The sequence below is a fragment of the Coenobita brevimanus genome, chromosome 90, assembly GCF_032717465.1.
Source record: "Coenobita brevimanus isolate Jiangsu-jjx chromosome 90, ASM3271746v2, whole genome shotgun sequence".
In the NCBI taxonomy this organism is placed as follows: domain Eukaryota; kingdom Metazoa; phylum Arthropoda; class Malacostraca; order Decapoda; family Coenobitidae; genus Coenobita; species Coenobita brevimanus.
In genome coordinates, this window is record NC_137043.1 from 30,099,291 (window position 1) to 30,120,227 (window position 20,937).

General features: G+C 42.0%; 1 protein-coding gene across 1 annotated transcript; it reads left to right on the top strand.

Annotated features, from left to right (window-relative positions):
• Nucleotides 1–65: 65 nt before the first annotated feature.
• Nucleotides 66–20,468, top strand: LOC145411657 (alpha-L-fucosidase-like). Its single transcript, XM_080281663.1, has 9 exons — nucleotides 66–171; nucleotides 4,714–4,869; nucleotides 7,828–8,076; nucleotides 8,410–8,573; nucleotides 13,429–13,630; nucleotides 14,818–14,958; nucleotides 15,789–15,951; nucleotides 16,780–16,924; nucleotides 20,358–20,468. Exons 1-9 carry the CDS (start codon nucleotides 66–68, stop codon nucleotides 20,466–20,468), a joined length of 1,437 nt encoding a protein of 478 aa, XP_080137789.1.
• The last annotated feature ends 469 nt before the right edge of the window (nucleotides 20,469–20,937 follow it).

A 20,937-nucleotide genomic window follows, 5' to 3' on the forward strand; every position in this document is an offset into this window, starting at 1 on the left:
GGAGAGGGACGCTTTCATGTGGTAGTGGCTATATAACTAGGCTGTGGAGTTGCCCGGCTATGCAAATGACCCACAGCTCCCTCCCAGTCCCCCAAATAGAGGAAGATGGATTGGACTGCAGGATACGAACTGATTTAGCCTGCACTCAAGCGGGTTCACATTCAGATGTGCGTAGGACCACCACCACAACAACAACATTCCACAACCAACACCCCATCTCACATAACTTGTCACAGGGACCACTTTGCTAAACAGCTTTTCCAGGTGTGGGTATAGTTCTTCCATATAACCAGTTCACTGCATTATGAAGTTAAGACACAAAATATAGTCATGCTACGTTTGCTTTTTTTTTTTTAGTCCTAATAATTGATATTGCAATCAGTTTAACTGTGCCATCTTATATCAATCAAGCTCCGAATTGATACGCAAATATACGGTCAACTGGCAGTTGTAAATGTGATCAGTTTTTGCGGGAATAATAAGGTTTCATTCATTCATTCATTGCCAGACGCCATGTATCCCAAACGGGGTGGCCAAGGGCTTAGAGTTAATTGTTTTACAGGGAGGGGCACTAATCCTCCACCAACCCCACTTGACACGTAGGGATGCCAACAGCATCTGGTGTTCCCAGGCGGTCACCCATCCAAGTACTAACCAGACCCAACGTTGCTTAATAAGGTAAGCAGCAAAATTTGGACTGTTTTGCTAAGACACTGATTCCCAATCTAACTATGATAAAACCTTGCCGTCACCCCTGTGTTCTTGCAGGACGAACAAGAAACTTGGGAAGATTTTTTCTCCAATTTCCTTGTTGTTCTTGCCATAACAAGAGTTACGATAAGGAAATGATCGTAAGTTTTGAAGCTGGACACAGATTGCCTGTGTGTTGCCTCCACTCCCATTATCTCATCCATTGCACCATACGTGAAGGGATGGAATGATGTCAGGGAGGCTTATGCAACAAACTTATTGATTACTGTAAAATTCATGATGGATTGTTGCTTGTTGTTTGATTCTTGAGGTTCATATGGAATTGCAAATATCGTGAAAAGATAAATAACGAATATGAAAGTATACTTGCTTACGAGTCAGCCATTTCTCTCTTAATCCGAGCAGTGATATACAAAATCTAGATAAGTTTACAATACCTGTTAAAAGAAAATGCTCACATATACATGAAATGTCCAAAAAAAACTGTAGATGATAAAGCTAAATTACATACAGGTGAAGTCGGTCAGATTTTTTTTTTTTTTCATGATTTTCCCATGAATGGTGAATGGGAAGTTTCTCAGGCGAATTTCAGATTTTGCTGCATTCGTATCTTGAAAATGTAAAAAGTATGCAACATTTGAAGAATTGTACCAGGTATGTGCTAAACTTTACGGAATGTCAGAGCAAAATAATAGAAAATTGTGAGTTTGTGAGTTTGAGAGAGAGAGAGAGAGAGAGAGAGAGAGAGAGAGAATATGCTTAGCCTCAGGATAACGATCATGTTTTTTCCCGCATCCGAATTATTTTATTTTACTTATTTTAGTTAATATCGTTTCTGCTAATGGGTGAAAGGTAGGTATAGTACAAAACAAACCATTCCATTGTTAACCCCTAAATGCCGGGTTTTTTCCGATGTTGCATGCTCCTCCCTACGGCGGATTTCGTGATTTTGGAAAAAATACCTTTATTTCAAGCTCAAATATCTGCCAAACTATAAGAACTAGAGAAAAAATTGATACATAAGACTCACCAACTCTACCTCTTTCAAATGAAATAACCCCCACGTCCCCAGGTGGTCACGTCAATGAGTAAGGATAAGTTAAAATTCAAAGGGTGGCGGGAAGACGCTTGCGGCTATACACGTCAGCCGGTGTTGCCCTGCACCCAAAATCTTGCTGGCTATACACGTCAACCAGCACGTAGGAGTTAAATCTCTTTCGTTGAGTAAATTTGTCTGGAGACAGCAAGAGTATAAATTACGTCCTCGGGCTGAAGGGCATCCTATTCTGTTTTCATCTGACACAACTGTGGTACTTTCACAACTCACAAGTCGTGGTTACAGGAAATTTGACAGAGGACAGCTACAGCCTGCAGTTCGGTAGGTTCATATTTCAGCTGAACCTAGGGCTTTAATTACTATTAATGTCATGGCTCAAACCTACAGTAACACACAAGGAAACAGATGCAACGTGCCGGATAAATCACCAGAGAAAATGTGTTACGAAATCTCTTAAGAATATGACCCCTTGTTTAGATATTCCTTCTTGACCTTCCTCTCTCTCTCTCTCTCTCTCTCTCTCTCTCTCTCTCTCTCTCTCTCTCTCTCTCTCTCTCTCTCTCTCTCAGATCAGAAGTGCCACACTCACCCTTCCCATATATAGGCACTCTTCCCATTCTTCTGTGACAAACAGTGGCCAAAAGTGTATCAGGACAGTTTGATATCATAATTATACTCATCTTGACAAAGTATGAAACCAATTACATACAACGAATTTTAAGAAGCTGATGATATCGACAGGAAAACTACAGCACCCTCCCGAGTCCTCTTAAATCCAGTACTGACAAAACACATTCTGAGGTATCAAAACACTCTCTTATCTTATACAAGCAGAACACCAGCCTAGCGAAAGGCCTTAGAGCAAGAATCGTTAACGAAAGACAGAATATTGTCACACTGCCCGCGCTCTGGACAAAACATGATGGCTGTTGGATTATTTTGAGTGTGGATTTAAGCAAAGATGACACACAAGTCTTTATGTTTATGAAGGGAGGGGGACGGTAAGAAGGGAAGGAGAAGGGAGGAAGGGTGAGGATGTAAGCGAAGGGAAAGGTGAGAAGAGAGGGATTGGAAGGGTATAGGAGGGAAGGGAAAGCGAAGGAGAGAAAAGAGGGAGGGAAAGGCAGAGAAAGGAGGGAGGATGAGATAAAAGGGAGTAGGGGGAAGGGAGAGAAGGGAGGGAGGATGAGGTAAGAGGGGAGAGCGGGGAAAGAATGGGGGGTTAGATAAGTGGTAGAGGGAGGAAGATAGGGAAAGGTGGAAAGTAATGAAGGAATTCTTCCTTATAAAGACCAAGCGAGGCGAGGACGGATCATTGGGTTACTGGACGTTGTGGGAGATGTTACGCTTTATCTGCCTCCTTTTCCTCCTCCTGGGTTTGTACTCGGCCTTCTTAGAAGGCACACAATTATCATAGATCTGTTTTAGTAGAGATAAAGGCTAGTTACTCCTTATTTTGCTATTTATCAAGAGCTCTGTGATTCAGAGTAATTACCTACTTGATTTCTTTGACTACCATCCTGATTTAAAATGAAGGTTTAGTGCCCAGTATCTCGTGATAATCGATTAGTTGATTTCTTTGGTCATATTCATACATTGCTTTTAAGATGAACCAGATTATGCTTCATGTTATGATGTCCTTCAGATCAAAATAATTATTGTTTGATTTCACTTAGCAATTATATTTTTACCTTTTTAAGATGAACCAATTGTTTTTCATGATGTGTGGTGTGCTGCATCTCAGAATTCTTCATTTATTATAGACGGTATTCTCGTTTAAGCAGCTTCACCCGTATCACGTTCTTACCAGTTTATTTATGCTTATAACACCATAATTCTTGTAGTGTGGTTTTTAGGCACTCTGCCTCGGTTTTATTATTTTTATTAATTATTATTATTAGTAGTAGTAGTAGCAGTATTGATTTTGATGATATTGGTATTATTATTATTAGTATAGGAATCGTAGTAGTAGCAGCAGCAGTAATAGAAGTAGTAGTAGTAGTAGTAGTTACTGTAGCCCCAGGCCAACTGAAACGACACGTGAACCCTGTGGACAGCAGGTGCTGTTCTCGGGCAGTCCACAATCCTGCTTTTAGGGGATAGTACGGGAGCTGAGAGACGTTTGTATAACCAGGCAGTGGATCCGCCTGGTTATATCGGTGCCACTACATGAAGGTGTCTCTCTCAAGCACAGAGTCAGTGTTAAAAATGCACTTAAATTCTGTGAAATTGACAGTCGTATCTAATGTGGCTTTGGAGATTTCGTAGCCCCTCTTCCTCAGCTGTTTATTCTGCACAGTATACCTTATTTCCTCTTGTGCGTTACCGGGACAAACTCTGTCGTACTGGAAGTATGTAACTGAAAAGAGATTATCAAGGCTTAGTAATAATAATAAATCGCCAAGAAAAAGGTGCTACAAAGCCTAACTGAAAAGAGAATATCAAGGCGTAATAATAATAATAAATCGCCAAGAAAAAGGTGCTACAAAGCCTACAGTGCAACTCAGAATACGGCTTTGAATACCAAACAACTGGAAAGAGAATATCAAGGCGTAATAGTAATAATAAATTGCCAAGAAAAGGTGCTACAAAGCCTACAATGCCACTCAGAATACGGCTTTGAATACCAAACAGCTACAGTAGACTCATAAACCTTCCTTTGGGGAAATTATCCTTTCAGATGAGGTAGCTTCTTGAACTTACATCTTAGTGGTGGGTGTGGTTTGATTGACAGGATGATATCGCGTAGTCTGAAGGATTAGGAGTTAAATCTGGTTGGCATACAATAAAATCTTAGGCGGGAGGTTTAACGATCGCCTCCAGCTGGGGTACAGAAAACTTGTATTTGATACTGAAGGTTTGTCCATTGGATAAAACTTAGGATGCTAATGATCAGCTCACTTCATCTTATCCCCGCCACCCTCAATTCCTTACTATCCCCCCAGGAGCGACCCAGGGTGATTACGAGCCCACGTGGGAGTCCCTGGACACGCGACCGCTGCCCTCGTGGTACGATGAGGTCAAAATTGGCATCTTCCTGCACTGGGGCGTGTTCTCTGTGCCATCATTTGGTTCAGAGTGGTTCTGGGAGTACTGGCAAGGTGAGTGAACACAAAACTGAACGAGAAGGACCACTCAGACTGCAACACCCGCGCCTCCCAAATGATCTTAGTTCACACGGATGAAAATAAACCGGGTATAGTAAAGGCCTGGACAGTGAACACTGGTATTTTTGTTTGTCTTTACACGTAATACATGTATAAAATCTGCTGTTTCAGACTTTAGTGAACTGATATTTTCGAAGTACAGTGTCTAGTATATTTCTATACAGCGCAGTTAATGGTAGTTACATATATATATATTTTTTTATTTGTGAACATTGTGCAACATCTATTGTGTTATTCTTCTGCAGTGCAAATTGTACAGTGTATGTGTAATATTAACTTATTGCAAAAATATAGTGTCTTTAGTTTTATGGCAGGAAATACGGTACACACATTATCTACAATGACTTACGGGATTATGGTGTCTGGCAATAGATAGATATACTGTTTACAGGCACAAATAAGACTATAGGCTAGATGTCTTTTGGGGACCACTTATTTATTTTTCTCTGGAGAACGTCAAACTATTTTACTTTGGTGAACTCAAATGTCTAAATCAGGCGAATGATCACGATATTTTCCCTTTGGGAAACCTCCCGAGATTCGAGGCCGACCCCCCCCCCCCCCCAGTGCGGCGGTAACGCAAAATACACCAGTCGAATAAAACGCCATCTCATATTGGTACGGTCCATTGAGAGAAAAGAACAGAGGTAAAACAGATGCTCACATTCCCACAAGCCTCACCAAACATCCCATGGGAGTGACCACACCTGCCACTGTTTCTGGCCACATACACAATCATGAGGGGAGGGTCTATCAGATGACCTTGTCTGCTTAATCTTAACATGACGAGGACGTCATATTGTGACTTATTTCCATCTGCGGACCATAGCTAATTAATCTGTTTCTATCCACATATTCTATCTGTGCATGTTAGGAGGACGATCTCATCTTTTACAGTACGATGAGGCCTTTTTTTTTTTTTTTTTTTGCCAGAAAGCTTTATTCACCTAAGGGAAAATCTTTTGTGTGTAAGAGGCTAATTAAAGTATTTTAACCCACAAGTTCAAAAAGTCGCTTGTCTTCAATAAAATTATCTAGATGTTTAACAAATGGAACTGTCATCATAATGAAAAGGCATAAATCGTTTCAAGGATTTTCTGCCATTTTATGGTCGTTTCAAGCAAACACATGACTTCGTGCAGTTAATTATTTTCAGAGATCTTTTTGCTCGATAAAACTTTGTATTGTCATATTCTCTCTGGTTTGATTATGAAGTGGGTAGTAGATGTGTCAGTGAAGTTCAGAGTGTAAATAAGCAATGTTTCACAGATTGACGTTAAAAAAAAAAAAAAAAGTTTGACAATGACACATGCAAAATCTTTACCTTCTCATCCCCGTTCCGTACCTAAAGTCCGAGCTATCCCGCAGCTTCACTGTACTTCATCTTCCTCTTGTTATTTTAATAATCATGGGTCTAAATTTTAATATTCTAATCGTCCTGAACTGATTTCCGTCGCCCCGGCCGCCCAGGGGGTAGGGTGGCACAGTGGTAGAGCGTCGGACTCGGGACTGGGGGGTCGTGAGTTCGAGCCACGCCCGGAGGCTGCCATTCCGGGAGGGGTAGGTTCTTCTTGTCATCTAGCAGGGCTAGATCTAGTAAGGTCTAGCGCGGGGGAACATTTTTTTTTTTTTTACTTCGCCTCGGTAAAGGATTTTATTAGAGTATTTGTATTAATACTGGTGCAACTATTTTTGCTTGATGGTAGGCCATTTAATTTATTTGTAGGGTGTAATTATTTGGAATGTTTTAAAACTTCCGTCTAGTACAGTATCTTTCAGCTGCAGTGGAGGTGATAATTGACATAGGGTATAGATTTCGAAAAGTGTTTGATCACTCGTCATAAATTAATAATCATTCTAATACAAAACTGCTACTTATATATTTGGCTGATTTTGCTAAAATTATTCATATTTGGCTGATTTGGTTAAAATTAAGAGGGTGTGGATGAAATGGCGGGAACGGGCTGCTGGGAACAATATGCCGTGCCTTTTGATCAAATTTTCTTTTTCCGGTCAGCAGAGGACAAGAGAGATGATAGAAGAAGAAAAAGTTGGTCATCTGCCACTTTATATATATATATATATATATATATATATATATATGTATATATATACATATACACACACACACACACACACACACACACACACACACATATATATATATATATATATATATATATATATATATATATATATATATATATATATATATATACCCCCGCTAATACCAATACACCAGTCCTGTATGAGACAGCCCTAGCATGTATTCTATATGGACGGTGGGTGTTAGCGCCGAAGTGGTGACATGTAGAGGTGTATGGCATGTAGGAGTACTGCTGGGCATTGATAGCAGTCTGTGAAGCCTATGCCCAGAGTCTGACATATATATATATATATATATATATATATATATATATATATATATATATATATATATATATATATATATATATATATGTGTGTGTGTGTGTATATATATATATATATATATATATATATATATATATATATATATATATATATGTGTGTGTGTGTGTATATATATATATATATATATATATATATATATATATATATATATATATATATATATATATATATATATATAATACTGTCAGCAGAAGGCAAGAAAGGAGATGGTAGAAAAAAAAAAAAGTTGGTCATCTGCCATCACATAACTGCTGGTTGAAATGTCATTGTGCACGACCTTTCTCTGAAACAGGCTCAAGAATCCTGCTTATGTCAGCTTCATGGAGAAAAATATCCTCCCCTCACCCCAACTGACCTCACATCAGTTATGATAAGCTAACTTCTTTAGATAGTTGTACTGGTAACCTACATTTCTGCTGGTCGGGATTTACTATGCACGTTCGATTTCACCGCAAACAGGCAGCAGCAGCCCCGATTATGTCAACTTTATGGAGAGCAACTACCGCCCCAACTTCACCTACCAAGACTTCGCGCCACAGTTCACGGCCGAATTCTACGACCCTGTACAGTGGGCCAAGGTGTTCAACGCGTCCGGTGCTCGCTACATCGTGCTCACCAGCAAGCACCACGAGGGGTTCACCAACTGGCCTTCAAAGTATTCCTGGAATTGGAACAGCATGGATGTGGGGCCGAAGAGAGACCTGTTGGGTGAGTAAGATGTTGCAAGATCCAGATTACGTTTGGTGTTGTTGTTGTTGCCAAGCCATATTCTCGTTAGCAATCGGATATTTTGTAGAGCCTTATCCTGAGCTATTCATTCTCCAGACTATGTCTTGATATTTCCTTTTTGCTACTTAAATCGACATTAAGGTGTGACAGGCAAAAGATTTCAGTAATCATGAGGTATTCCTAAATGTCCAAAGCTAAAGAGAATACTGCCTACTTTATACATTCATTGATCTGTTGTAAATCAACGGAATAATACATTGAGAAAACGTCTATGAAATGTGTGTTGATATCATCTCATTTTCTGTCCACCAGGGGATCTAGCCGACGCGATAAGGGACACGACGCCCAACATCCGCTTTGGTCTGTACCACTCCCTCTTCGAGTGGTTCAACCCGCTCTACCTGCAGGACAAGCACAACAACTTCTCCACCAACCACTTCGTCCTCGGCAAGACAATGGCAGAGTTGTATGAGCTAGTGAGTTCAATTCTTATGCGGTTACGATGCATGGATCAATTTCACAAATCACTTACCAGTACTGGCTCATTCATTCACTTACCCATTCACTGACTCACCCACTCACTCACTCTGTCTTCATATTCTCAATGTCTAATCAATCAGTCAATCAATCGTTCAGTCGACTGTCATTTTCTCTGCTCCTTCGTTGCTAAGGGCAATATATAGATTATTTATCAGTGCTGAGAGGCAGGATGGTATTTTCGGCAACGCGCCCTATATCACGTTGAGCTCTATTCAGGCTGTGTGTGTGTGTGTGTTTGCTTTAGCTCCTGCTAGGCTGTTTGACGGATTTTAATGAAACTTTCCATGTGAGTTCGTTGAGTTCCAGGAAAGGTCTCCCACTGTTTATATAATTTTCCAACCGTGATTTTAATGGGGTCAGCCCTCCTCAGCAAATTAAGTATTATAGGAATCTGTGAAAGCAAGACAAATATGGCTTTGATATCTTAGTACAATCTAAGACACAAGCATCTTCCCAAAGTCTGACGAATATATATAGCGGAAAAATCAACCATTTGAAACATGAACTAGTAGCGATAGGGTTTTCACTGTATATCGCCAGGTGTATATTTTCTTTAGATGGGACAAGGAAGATAGTTGTGTCTTAGGTTGTACATATTGTATAATGGACTCTCACCCGTAGTGCAGTATTTGGGGAACCTGACCCTCCCAGTGATTCTTGGAGGGGTCGGCCCCCTTCCTCAAAATAGAAACGACCAGATTTTGGGAAATATTTGCACGTGTGTTTCAACGAAATCGGCAAAAACATCGTAGGATTTGGTATCCAGTTTCCTTGTTCTCTGAATGCACAGGGACTAGACATCAACTTCATTGTTATCTGATGGACTGGGACACCCTTGCACCTTGTTTTCTGACGGAACTGCCCCCCCACCACCACCACCCCCTTTCTCCTTGAATACCAACTCGTGGCTAATTTCAGTGAACCGGGAAGCCCCTGGTCTAAGTAGCCGAAGAAGACTGACCTCTCCATAATACTGTTGACAACTTTTAAGATCACTCAAATTTCACTTGTGACTTGATCGATCCAGGTAGAACAATAATTTTCCTATTGTCCAATACCCTTCCTCATGCCTCCCCATACTCCTTCTGTCCTCCAGCGACTGTTGCTATTTCCGGGAATGCTCGTCGGCGAAGAGGTGACGGTGCGGCCTTATTCTTTACCAACATCCGCGGCCTTACCACAAATTTAAACTCAGTTCATTTTTTCTTTCAGTCCATATCCCCTTTGGCCCTTTTCCTCACAGAACCACAAATCTCACCCTCTACCGATATATCTCCATTTTGTTTTCCCGGTTACCATCTCCTTACAAACTTTCGAAACAAGGGCGGCACCTGTTGTTATATCAAATCCCAATATGCAGTTGATACTATTTTAAACTTCACTTCATCCAGTTTTGATTACTCATTATATAAATTAAATTGCCAAAACATTACCAAATATATCTGTGTAGTTTATCGTTCCCCCAATGCTTCTTCGGAACCCAGTGTATTTGATTCCATATCCACTCAGTTGAGTAACCTTGACCTTGCCCTTGGCAATGAAATTACCATTTTGGGTGATTTTAACATACACAATGTTGAATGGTTATTGCATTCTGCCCGGACTGACGACGCTGGTCTAGAATGCGAGCTGTTTGCGGAATCGTTTAATCTCACCCAGTTGGTAAAGCAACCAACCAGAATACCTGATAATCCTGACCATAATGCCCATCTCTTGGATTTATTCTTGACAAATAATCCAGATCAATACAGGATAGAGGTACTGTCACCACTTAGATCCTCTGACCACAATCTCATCAAAGCCTCATTAGTTAACCCTCCTACACCTCCCCATTCCGAACCTGTCAGGGTGACCCGATGGTACTTTGACAGGGCAGACTGAGATGGATTTAGAAATTATCTTGCTGATGTTCCATGGCAGTCTTTCTTCTCTAGTGATCCCAATTCTACCCAGTCCCACATTTGCGACTTAATACTAGCTGGTATGGATTTATTCATACCAAGTCAACAATTCACTAAAAGATCAAACTCTCCAAAATGGTTTGATGGCAATTGTGCCAGAGCAACAGCCCAAAAGTCATTAGCATATAACTCTTACTTAAAATCAAAAACATCTGAATCACTCTCCCAATTTAAAATTGTTAGAAATCATGCAAAAGCTGTATTAAATCTATCTAAATCAAACTTTCTTCAAAAGCAAGCATCAAAACTACTTAACAACCCTAATGACAATAGAATATTCTGATCAACTCTTAATTCTTTCAATAATAACTTTAACAAGTCATCTTCCATTCCCCCACTAAAATCTTCAGATGGCAATATTACAAATGACCCACATGGGAAAGCAGATATCTTTGCTAGTACCTTTGCAAGAAACTCTACCATAGATGATACCAGCCAGAATGTCTCAGTACTGGAACTTGATTCTCCCGAAATTGCCCCCACTTAAAATACAGACAAGATTCGTAAAATCCATCCTAGACAATTTACCTACCAACAAAGCTCCAGCCCAGATGGAATTCCGCCAATTGTTTTGAAAAAGTGTTCCCCTGAACTTGCCTCTGTCCTAGCCAAATTATTCAGACTATGCATACGTACTTCTTTATTCCCAAATTCATGGAAAGAAGCCAATATCCACCCAGTTCCGAAGTAAGGAAGTTCGTCTGACCCCTCCAATTACACACCAATAGCTGTCACATCTCTTGGTAAGGTATTTGAAACTTTAATTAATAAGCATATTGTTAAACATCTTGAATCCAACAACTTAATTAGTGATAGACAATACGGTTTTTGCCACGAAAGATCCACCATTGACATACTCAATCTCTTAACTCATACCATCCATCAATCAATTGATCTTTTTGGAGAAACTCATGCAGTAGCTCTTGATATCTCTAAAGCTTTCGACAGAGTATGGCACCGTTCCCTGCTGTCCAAACTCCCTTGCTATGGACTAACGTCTTTTGTTCCTTTGATTTCTTCTTATCTTAGTGACAGGAAAATAAGAGTAAAAGTAGATGATGTATATTCGAATTTCCACTCAATTAACGCTGGCGTGCTGCAGGGATCAGTTCTGGCGCCAACCCTATTTCTGGTTCATATTAATGATCTCTTATCTGTCACTCACAATCCCGTTCACTCATATGCAGATGGCTCAACACTACATAGTTCATTCACATTCAGACATCCATTTACAAAGTCTAATATCTCTACCTCTCAACTCAGTACAGCCATCTCCATAAATCAAGGTCTAGCTACAATCAGTGAATGGGGACAAAACAACCTTGTCTCTTTTAATGCTAGTAAAACTAAATATATACAGTTTACTAATAGACAGATATTGCCAGATTCGTACATTACCTTCAGTGCTACTAATATTCCCATCTCCAAAAGTATTGAAATTCTTGGTGTCTCACTTAACAGTGCCTTCAGCTGGACCTCTCATGTCAGATCACTTGCTAAAACCGCCTCAAAGAAACTTGGATTATTGTACAGAGTCCGTAACTTCTTCACCAATGAGCAGTTAGCTATAATTTATAAGAGTCATGTGCGCTCTCAGCTTGAATATTGCTCACCCTTGTGGAATGGTTGTGTAGAGGTTGCATTAAGACAACTAGACAAAATTCAGAATAAAGCTGTTAGAATCATTAACAACCCTGCCATTACATATAAACTACCTCCCCTGCAAGTAAGAAGGAATGTTGCCTCCCTTGCATTATTTTACATATTTTTTTGGCAAATGCTCAGACGAAGTTGCGTCCATGGTGCCACCTCTCCATGCCTTCCCTCGTGCTACACGGGCATCTGGTAGCGCTCATGACTGGAATGTCACTCAACCATATTGCAGAACTTCTGCCTATCAGAATTCTTTCATTCCCCGACCTGCATCTCTCTAGAACTCGCTTCCCCAGAATTGTTTTCCTCCAAATTTCAACCCACAACTGTTCAAGTCTAACTGTTACAGATATTTTATGAATAGAGGACACCAGTAATCTGGTGTATGGATTATTTTTTTTTTCCCCCATTTGTTTTTCCTTCCTCCGTTCTGAAAAAAAAAAGAAAAAAAGAAAAAAAAAACTTGCACCTTGTTTTCTGACGGAACTGCCCCTCCACCACCACCACCCCCTTTCTTCTTGAATACCAACTCGTGGCTAATTTCAGTGAACCGGGAAGCCCCTGGTCTAAGTAGCCGAAGAAGACTGACCTCTCCATAATACTGTTGACAACTTTTAAGATAACTCAAATTTCACTTGTGACTTGATCGATCCAGGTAGAACAATAATTTTCCTATTGTCCAATACCCTTCCTCATGCCTCCCCATACTCCTTCTGTCCTCCAGCACTCCTTTTAATACCTCCATTCATCATTTTCACCTCCCAGTACTCCTTTGATCGCCTAGTACTCATCTCAACACCCAGTACTCCTATAGCCAGTACCCTTTCTATTATCTCCCAGTACTCCTTTAATCACTCAGCAACCCATGTAACTTCCATTACTTCTCCAATCATCCAGTACCCCTCCTAATACCTCCCAGTACTCTTCTAATCATCCAGTTGTCGTCCTAACACCTCCCAATACTCCTATAACCAGTGTTGGAGAGGGACGCCATCAAGTGCTGGCAGCATTATAACTGTGCAAATGTCCCTTATATCTCTCTCAGTCCCCGGAAAGGAGGATGGTGGAGTTTAGGTCCACTGCAGTCTGCACTCCACCTGTTTCACGTTCAAATGAGCATAGGACGATGACGTCGAGGACGACGACAGCTCCTCTAATAATCTTCCATCATCGTCAGGTAGAAGAGTATGAGCCTGAAGTGATCTGGTCTGACGGTGACTGGGAGGCTCAGGACTGGTACTGGAACTCCACCGTGTTCTTGGCCTGGCTGTTTAACTCATCCCCGGTGAAGGACTCGGTGGTGGTCAACGACAGGTGGGGCATCGGCGTCACTTGCAAACACGGGTCGTTCTTCACCTGCTCCGATAGGTACAATCCAGGTGAGAAAACTCATTATTCTCATACATTTTTTTCTTTGAGATACGTGCGCGGTTTCTCAGATTTCCTTTTGTCTAAGAAAGATGCATGCTGAAATGTGAGATGACTTACACTACTGCTTCATCAGCACCATCCATGGACTTTCTTTAGTGAATATTCTTTCAGTTAAATTTTACAGGGTAAGTATTAAAATAAGCAGCTACATTTAGCCAATAGTTGTTTTAATTCATAACTAGACTTTTAAAAATGGGGTGACCAAGGGCTGGCCAAGTCTAATTATCGGTACGTTAAGGGAGTTTAGGGGCATCCCTTGGACGTTAGCGGCCACTGGGGTGACCAGAAAATTGTATATCGGCGGTTTTCAGTGTTACTCTTGCTATCTTTCTGGCTACGTCACTGCTCTTCCAATCCGATGTCACTAATTTTATGCTGTTTCAAAACCAGTGTGTCCGGGTGTCATAAATGCTACAGCCAGACGACCACAAGCTCGCCAGCAGCCTTACCTCCTTGTCTGTTTATCTCTTCATAAACTAGTTCGTCAAGTTAATTGATAATTGCCACTACTGTGTTAATAACCTTTTCATTCCTAATGGTGTTAGTGGTTTCCAAGCCCATTGCTCACTGGTAGCTTGTTACTGTCATTCAATTTGAAATGTGTATTGTCTGTGTTGAACAAGTTTGGTCTCAAGGTTGGGTTGTGTGTTATCAAGTAGTCGTCATCTACAGATTTCGCCAGTACTGTATTTCTGCCTCTTGGCCTGTCTGATTGATGTACTTGTTATGCCTTGAAACTCTAGGTATCACCTGGGGACCCATAAGAAGGATCAGTGTGGCCATCTGCCGCTCTACCTGTGGACTACTGAAAATTACTCCAGTTCACCACTCGAAAGTAAAAGAGCCAACCCAGCAAAAGAAAACCTGGATGTAAACGGATACTACTGGAGAAAATTGTAGCAAAAGCGATACACTGAAGCATTGGTATAGCCATATTCCTCCCATTTCTTGATGGAGAATGCATTATTGTAAAACCAACTGAATTAAGCTGTTAATTGTTCAAAGATCGTGTCGCAACCCAAAACTAGTGTTCATGTAGGCTGTAACAGATGTGTTCGCCTTCTTTTGCAACTCGACTAAGTTCCATTATATTTTGCATCCCCATTCCTCATTGCAACCCCGTTTCTCATTGCAGGGGTGTTGCAGGAGCACAAGTGGGAGAACGCCATGACTCTGGACAAGGCATCGTGGGGGTACCGACGCCAGGCCACTGTAGGGGATTACCTCACCATCCACGATCTCCTCACCACACTCGCACAGACCATCAGCTGTGGAGGTCAGTGTAGCTCTCATGTTTGTTAGCCAATTGTACCATAATTACTCTAACATGGCCCAAACTTCCTATCTTTCCATGTTGAATGATGAGTTATAACAAGAGAATAACACTAGAATAGGATGCCAGTCACGTAGAAGTTTTATGTAAAAGATGTAGAGCCAGAGTGTTATCTTTTTCTTCCACTGAGCTACGTGGAACGAGCTGCCAAAGGACAGAAATCTTTACCAGGTTAAAGCAAGAGAATTATAGTACTGTGTTTGTCTGCCTCTGTCTTCATCAAAGGGTAGTCTCAGAAAATGCAACTCCAAGCACTAGTTTTCCCCATCACCCTTCCACTTCGTCACTCCACCTGTTTCTTTACCAAAATCTTCTCTCTATTGTCTTTGGTTCTTTTTACTACCTCTGTTCCTTTCTGCCTTCCCTGTTGGTTTCTGCTGCCTTTTTTTTTAATACTTCCTCTGTTTCTTTCTTTTGCGTCTGTTTCTTTCTGTTGCCTCTGTTTCTTTCTGCTGCCTCTGTGTATTTCTTCTTCTCTTTTTTCTGCTCTCTCCGTTTCTTTGAGCTATCTCTGTTTCTTTCTGCTTCCCCAATTTCTTTTTGCTGCCTATACTGTGCTTCTTTCTGCTACTTCTTCATCAATAACCTACCCACCACATTGGCTCTCATGTTCTGTGATTTACATGTAGGTGTCCAATGGTCTAGCCTAGTACTCACCAGTTAGTGTGAATAAATACATAAATAATAGATAAGAAGAAAATAAATAAATAAATAAAAAAAATAGTAGTTCACTTGAACTAATCCGAATTCTGTTATCTGTTTTCATAATTTAGGTAATTTACTAATCAACGTGGGTCCCACTCACGACGGCCGCATCCCACCCATCATGGAGGAGCGACTGAGGCAGCTGGGGGCCTGGCTGGAGATCAACGGGGCGGCTGTGTACGAGACCAAACCATGGACTTACCAGAACGACACGCTCACCCAGGGAGTGTGGTATGTTTTAGGGGAGAATGTGTTGATGGGTCTCGTGGAAAAACGCATTTCATAACGTAGATTGTTGATGTTGCTCACTCTTTGTCTGTCTGGCCAACCAGACTCATCGACCACTGGCAAGCAACCGTTTCTGTGGGACAGTCCTACAGGTGCGATTCAGTACATACCACACACTTTATAAGAATCCAGCACCCTCTTGTGGTGGACAGCGCCTCACCAGGGCCGGATCATGGTCGATGTATAGGGAAATATGAGGTTTAGCTTCTGTGTGAACGCCGTAGCTACTCCACCCAGAGTGCAAAGCGCCAGCGGGTGTAAGCTCCCGTCACAAGCAGACGGATACAGATAAAGTGCAAAGTGAAACATCATTATTGAAAGATGAATAGTGGTAATTGAATACCGGTATATACTGAATGACAAATTGATAGTGACAGGAAGGTAGATGGATAGTGATAGAATAATAAGCAGATAAAGACAAACATAAGTACAAAGAAAAAGGATGACTAACAACTTGATCTGTTTCCTAGACACATCGAGAGTAGTGACGAAATATACACCATGGTTCTGAACTGACCACACAGTGAGAGATAGATAGACAGCTGTTTATGTAGGCAGGTAGATAATTATATGGAGATAACTACACCTATATAGATTACTAAGTACTTGGTCTAACCTGCAGGTACACTGAAAACAGTGACCAAGTATTCGCGTTGGTGTTGAACTGGCCACACAGTGAAAGATGATTCAGATAATTATGTAAACAAAGATAATTGTATAGAGGTAATTATAGATTTATAGATAACTAATAACTTGATTTATTTTCTGCAGGTACACAGAAAACAATGACCACGTATACGCTTTTGTGCTTAACTGGCCAGAAAATGACAAACTCCAATTAGCTACCATCGTTACCAGTTCGGACTCCAAGATTACCATGCTTGGCTACGAAGGCGAGCTGTCATCTTCCCTAGAGGTGAGAAAGGGTTCTAGCCTTAGTAGCAGCATCATAGGCATTGTTATCTTTACTTATCATCATCATCATCATCATTTTATCTTTATCATCTGTCTGGCTCTCATCATCGTCATTCCAATTTTGTCTCATTAGCATCATTCTATTTCATTAACATCATTGATTTCTGTTTCATCATCAGGACCACCATCATTATCTTAACCTAGCTTTATCATCATTCTCGCTCTCATCTTCGTCATTCTAATTCTGTGTCTGTCTCACTGGTATCCTTCTATCCTTATTTCATCATCATTAATACCTTGCATCATCATCATCATCATCATCATCATCACCACCACCATACAATATCCCACTGATATATAAGGTGAGTTGTACCTTCATTACATACCTGATGTTTTTGCGACATTACTTTGTCATATGTATCTTTACGGCCTTTAAATTTACTTAGAATAATAGCAACGTAGCTTTGGGGCTTTCTTCATAACATTTCTGTATTAATAAGAGTAATCGTAATAACAACAACAATAAATAATAATAATAATCATCATCATCATCCATCCATCCATCCATCCATCCATCCATCATCTACTCCTACGTTGCCCCATGAGGAGCGTAGGAGCCCGGGGCAAGGAAAGTTGGTCCTGGCATTTAAGATGAGAGTGATAATAATAATAATAATAGTAATAATAGTCCATCATCATCCAATCCTACATTGCCCCATGAGGAGCGTAGGAGCCCGGGGCTAGGCAGTTGGTCCCGACATTTAAGATGAGAGTGACCAGCCTCACTCATCCCTGAGTGGTATTACATGAGCAATCAACCCCAACCACCTCTTGGATATAAACCTTCACCGGCTCAATCCGATTGGAGCGCAATAATTGCCCACTAAAACCACCAGGAGCCAAAATCTGGTTATATGGTTACCACCCAGCGCAGTAACTGCTTTCCTGGTGTACAGGAAACCATTTGGCTTGTCACTCAGTGCAGAGTCACCCACAGGCTGAAGGAAGAGGAAAGAATGAAGGAAAGAAAGACAGAAGATAGTAATAATAGTAATTTTATAAAAACGCTTTTAGTTCTCCATTTCTTTGTTGATGGACATTGGCGTTTTATTTAGGCCATCACCATACCGTTTTATTCAGCCGAGAGAAATCATAGGAGTCATAATGGTTAAGTAATAAAACAGCCAGTTCCATATTACTACTTACTGGGTGTGGGGGTCCCGGGCTAGACTCCAGTTTGTTACGTAGGTTCGTATAGTTTATAAAGGCTTCAGCACGTTTGCATGCGTCGGCCTTGGTCAGCTAACGGCGTCTGTCCATGATGCTCGGTCCCTGGCAGCCTTCCTATTCAGTCCATTGCCCCTGAGGTCACACTCTGTGAGCTCATCCCAGGTCGTCTTCGGTCTGCCTTTCGCAGCCCTACCTTTGATGTTCACACTTCTCACCTTCGGCACCTAATAGTCATCCGCCATTCTCTTAACATGCCCAGACCATCACAATCTACCCATCCTCATCACAATATCAATACATTCCAGTCTCATCCTTCCCCTCAACTCTTCAGTCCTAGGTCTCGCGCTCAAGGGCGCACTGCACATCCATCTAATCCTTGTCATTTCTGTACATTTGAGCCTACGAATATCCTCTTCCTTTCCTGTCCAGATCTCACTACTATACAGCATTACACTCCTAATACATGCCGCATACAAAGATCCCTTTGCATGTAGGTAAAACCCTCTCAACATCAGGAGAGGCAACAGTTCCCAGAACTTCCTACAACCACTCCCTACCCTAGCCACAGAGCTGGCTTCATCCCCACCTCCAGCATATAACATGTTTCCCAAATAACAAAACTGTTCCCCACACAGAAGAGACTCATCAGTAAGGTAAGTTCTTTCACGCGCTCACGAAGTCAGGATTATTCACCTGCTTATCACAAACACTGCCTAAGGCCCCAGTCAGACTGCAGGTACGACTTATCGCAAACCACCCGCGACCTGGAAGTCGTGGGTGGTTTTGGTGAGGTTTAGGATCGGTCTTCATATGTCTCGGTCTAGTCGCAGCCCACCATGGCGACCAAAAAATCGTCGTGAGGTTTTTCGTGCTGCACGAAAATCCTCCCTGCGACAACCGATGTCATGGCACAGAAGCTGCCTGGCGGGTGGCTGGACTGCGACTGGTCGGTGACAACACCTGATTTTTAAGCGGTGGTTGCCATCCAGACGGAGGCCGGTCGCCGCCCACTCTGTGCAGTGGCCATCTGTACTCCATCAAGGTGATGACTGGACTGCGGCGGCCGCCATCCACAAGCCTCCTGTCCGGGGTGGTGGTTGAAGTCCGGCCACCATCCAGCTCGCGATTGGTCAAGCGACATATGCTGCGCTGGACCAAGACCAGCCGCCGGCCAATCCACGGCCGGTGTCGGTCTAGTGGCGGCCTAGAGGTCGCGGTCTCAACTGCGACAGGACGCGGACCGGCCGCCGTTTGTCGGCGGCATGCCGACGACCGGCCGGCCACCCGTCAGTGTCTTGACCTGTGTGTACCTGGCCATGGTCGCCGTTCGGCTGCCCACTGGACGGACGCTGGACGACCACCGGTAGCCGATCGGTGGCACGACTGCTAGGAGACCTTCGTGGTCAGGGACTGGTTTCGCGATTTTCAGGTTTGCGACAAGTAGTACCTGCAGTGTGACTGGGGCATAAGATGGAGTTACTTCTCACACCCGTGTAGCAAAATGCATATGGCCACTCTCCCTCTGCTTTGACAGTGCAACCACCGGCCCCAGATATAATAACTTTTGTTTTATTCGCGTTTACTTTCGAACTCTTGTGTTCCATTCCGTCTCTCCATTTCCTAAATCTTTCCTCCGCCTACCTTTCATTTTCTGCAATCAACACCAAGCCCAAAATATTTAGCCTTCACTCCGATGTCGTAAGTTATATTCTAATCTTGTCGATGTCGTAAGTTATTTTCTAGTTTTATCACCACCAGATAAGCTTATTCTGCTTAGGGGTTACATATGAACAGGTGGGATTAGATAAAACCCTCAGTAATTTTTTCACTACTAGAATGAAATGAATTAAGGGTATGCGACTGACAAAACCCTCTATTGGCATTAGATTATTAAAAAAAAAAAAACTCCCACCTCCTCTTAGAGATCATAACAGACCCTCAGAGAAACATTCCTTCATCCCTGACATAGCTTTTTCGTCTTTAGACCTCGGGGTTTTAAAATAATTAGGTATGTCCTTAAGTTTATTATGGAGCACAAGAGCCCACAAATAAAAATACTTAGGGAATATAAGTATACTTTAGGGTTAATTTGAGGAAGTTAAGTATACAGTAATTTAAGATTAGTGTTTAGACTTGATAAGGGGAACGACGCTGTTCTCTTCACCTGCAGCTGGTCTTGATGATGCACTGTTTCTTCTTAACAGTTTGAACCCGCCGCTGACGCCGACACTGTAGAGATCACCTTCCCGTCCATGTCCAAGGTGGCCAGTCAGTGGGTCTGGGTCCTTGACATGACCGGCGTTGGCCCTGCGTAATAATCCACCTGGTACAAAACACTCGGTCTTAACATTCCACAGCATAACACACCCCAATACTCCGTCCACCAAAACATTTCGCAGCACAACACTCCACCCAGCAAAACTTTCCACAGCATAACACTCCAAAATTTATACTTGACCCAGCTAAACATTCCACAGTATAACACTCCACCCACCATAACATTCCACAGCATACCACTCCACATTCAACACCCCACACACCAAAACACTCCACTCACCAAAACATTCCACAGCATAACACTCCATAACAAAACAATCCACTGTCAGAACTCCACCCACCAAAACATTCCACAGCATAACACTCCACCCATTCATTCCGCCTGGCACTACATTCCACCCAGCATAGCATTCCTCAGCGCCACACTCGATCGCAACAGTCCACTCCACGACTATCACTCCACCCAACAGAACACTCGACCTAACCTAACTCTCATCTTGCGCAATA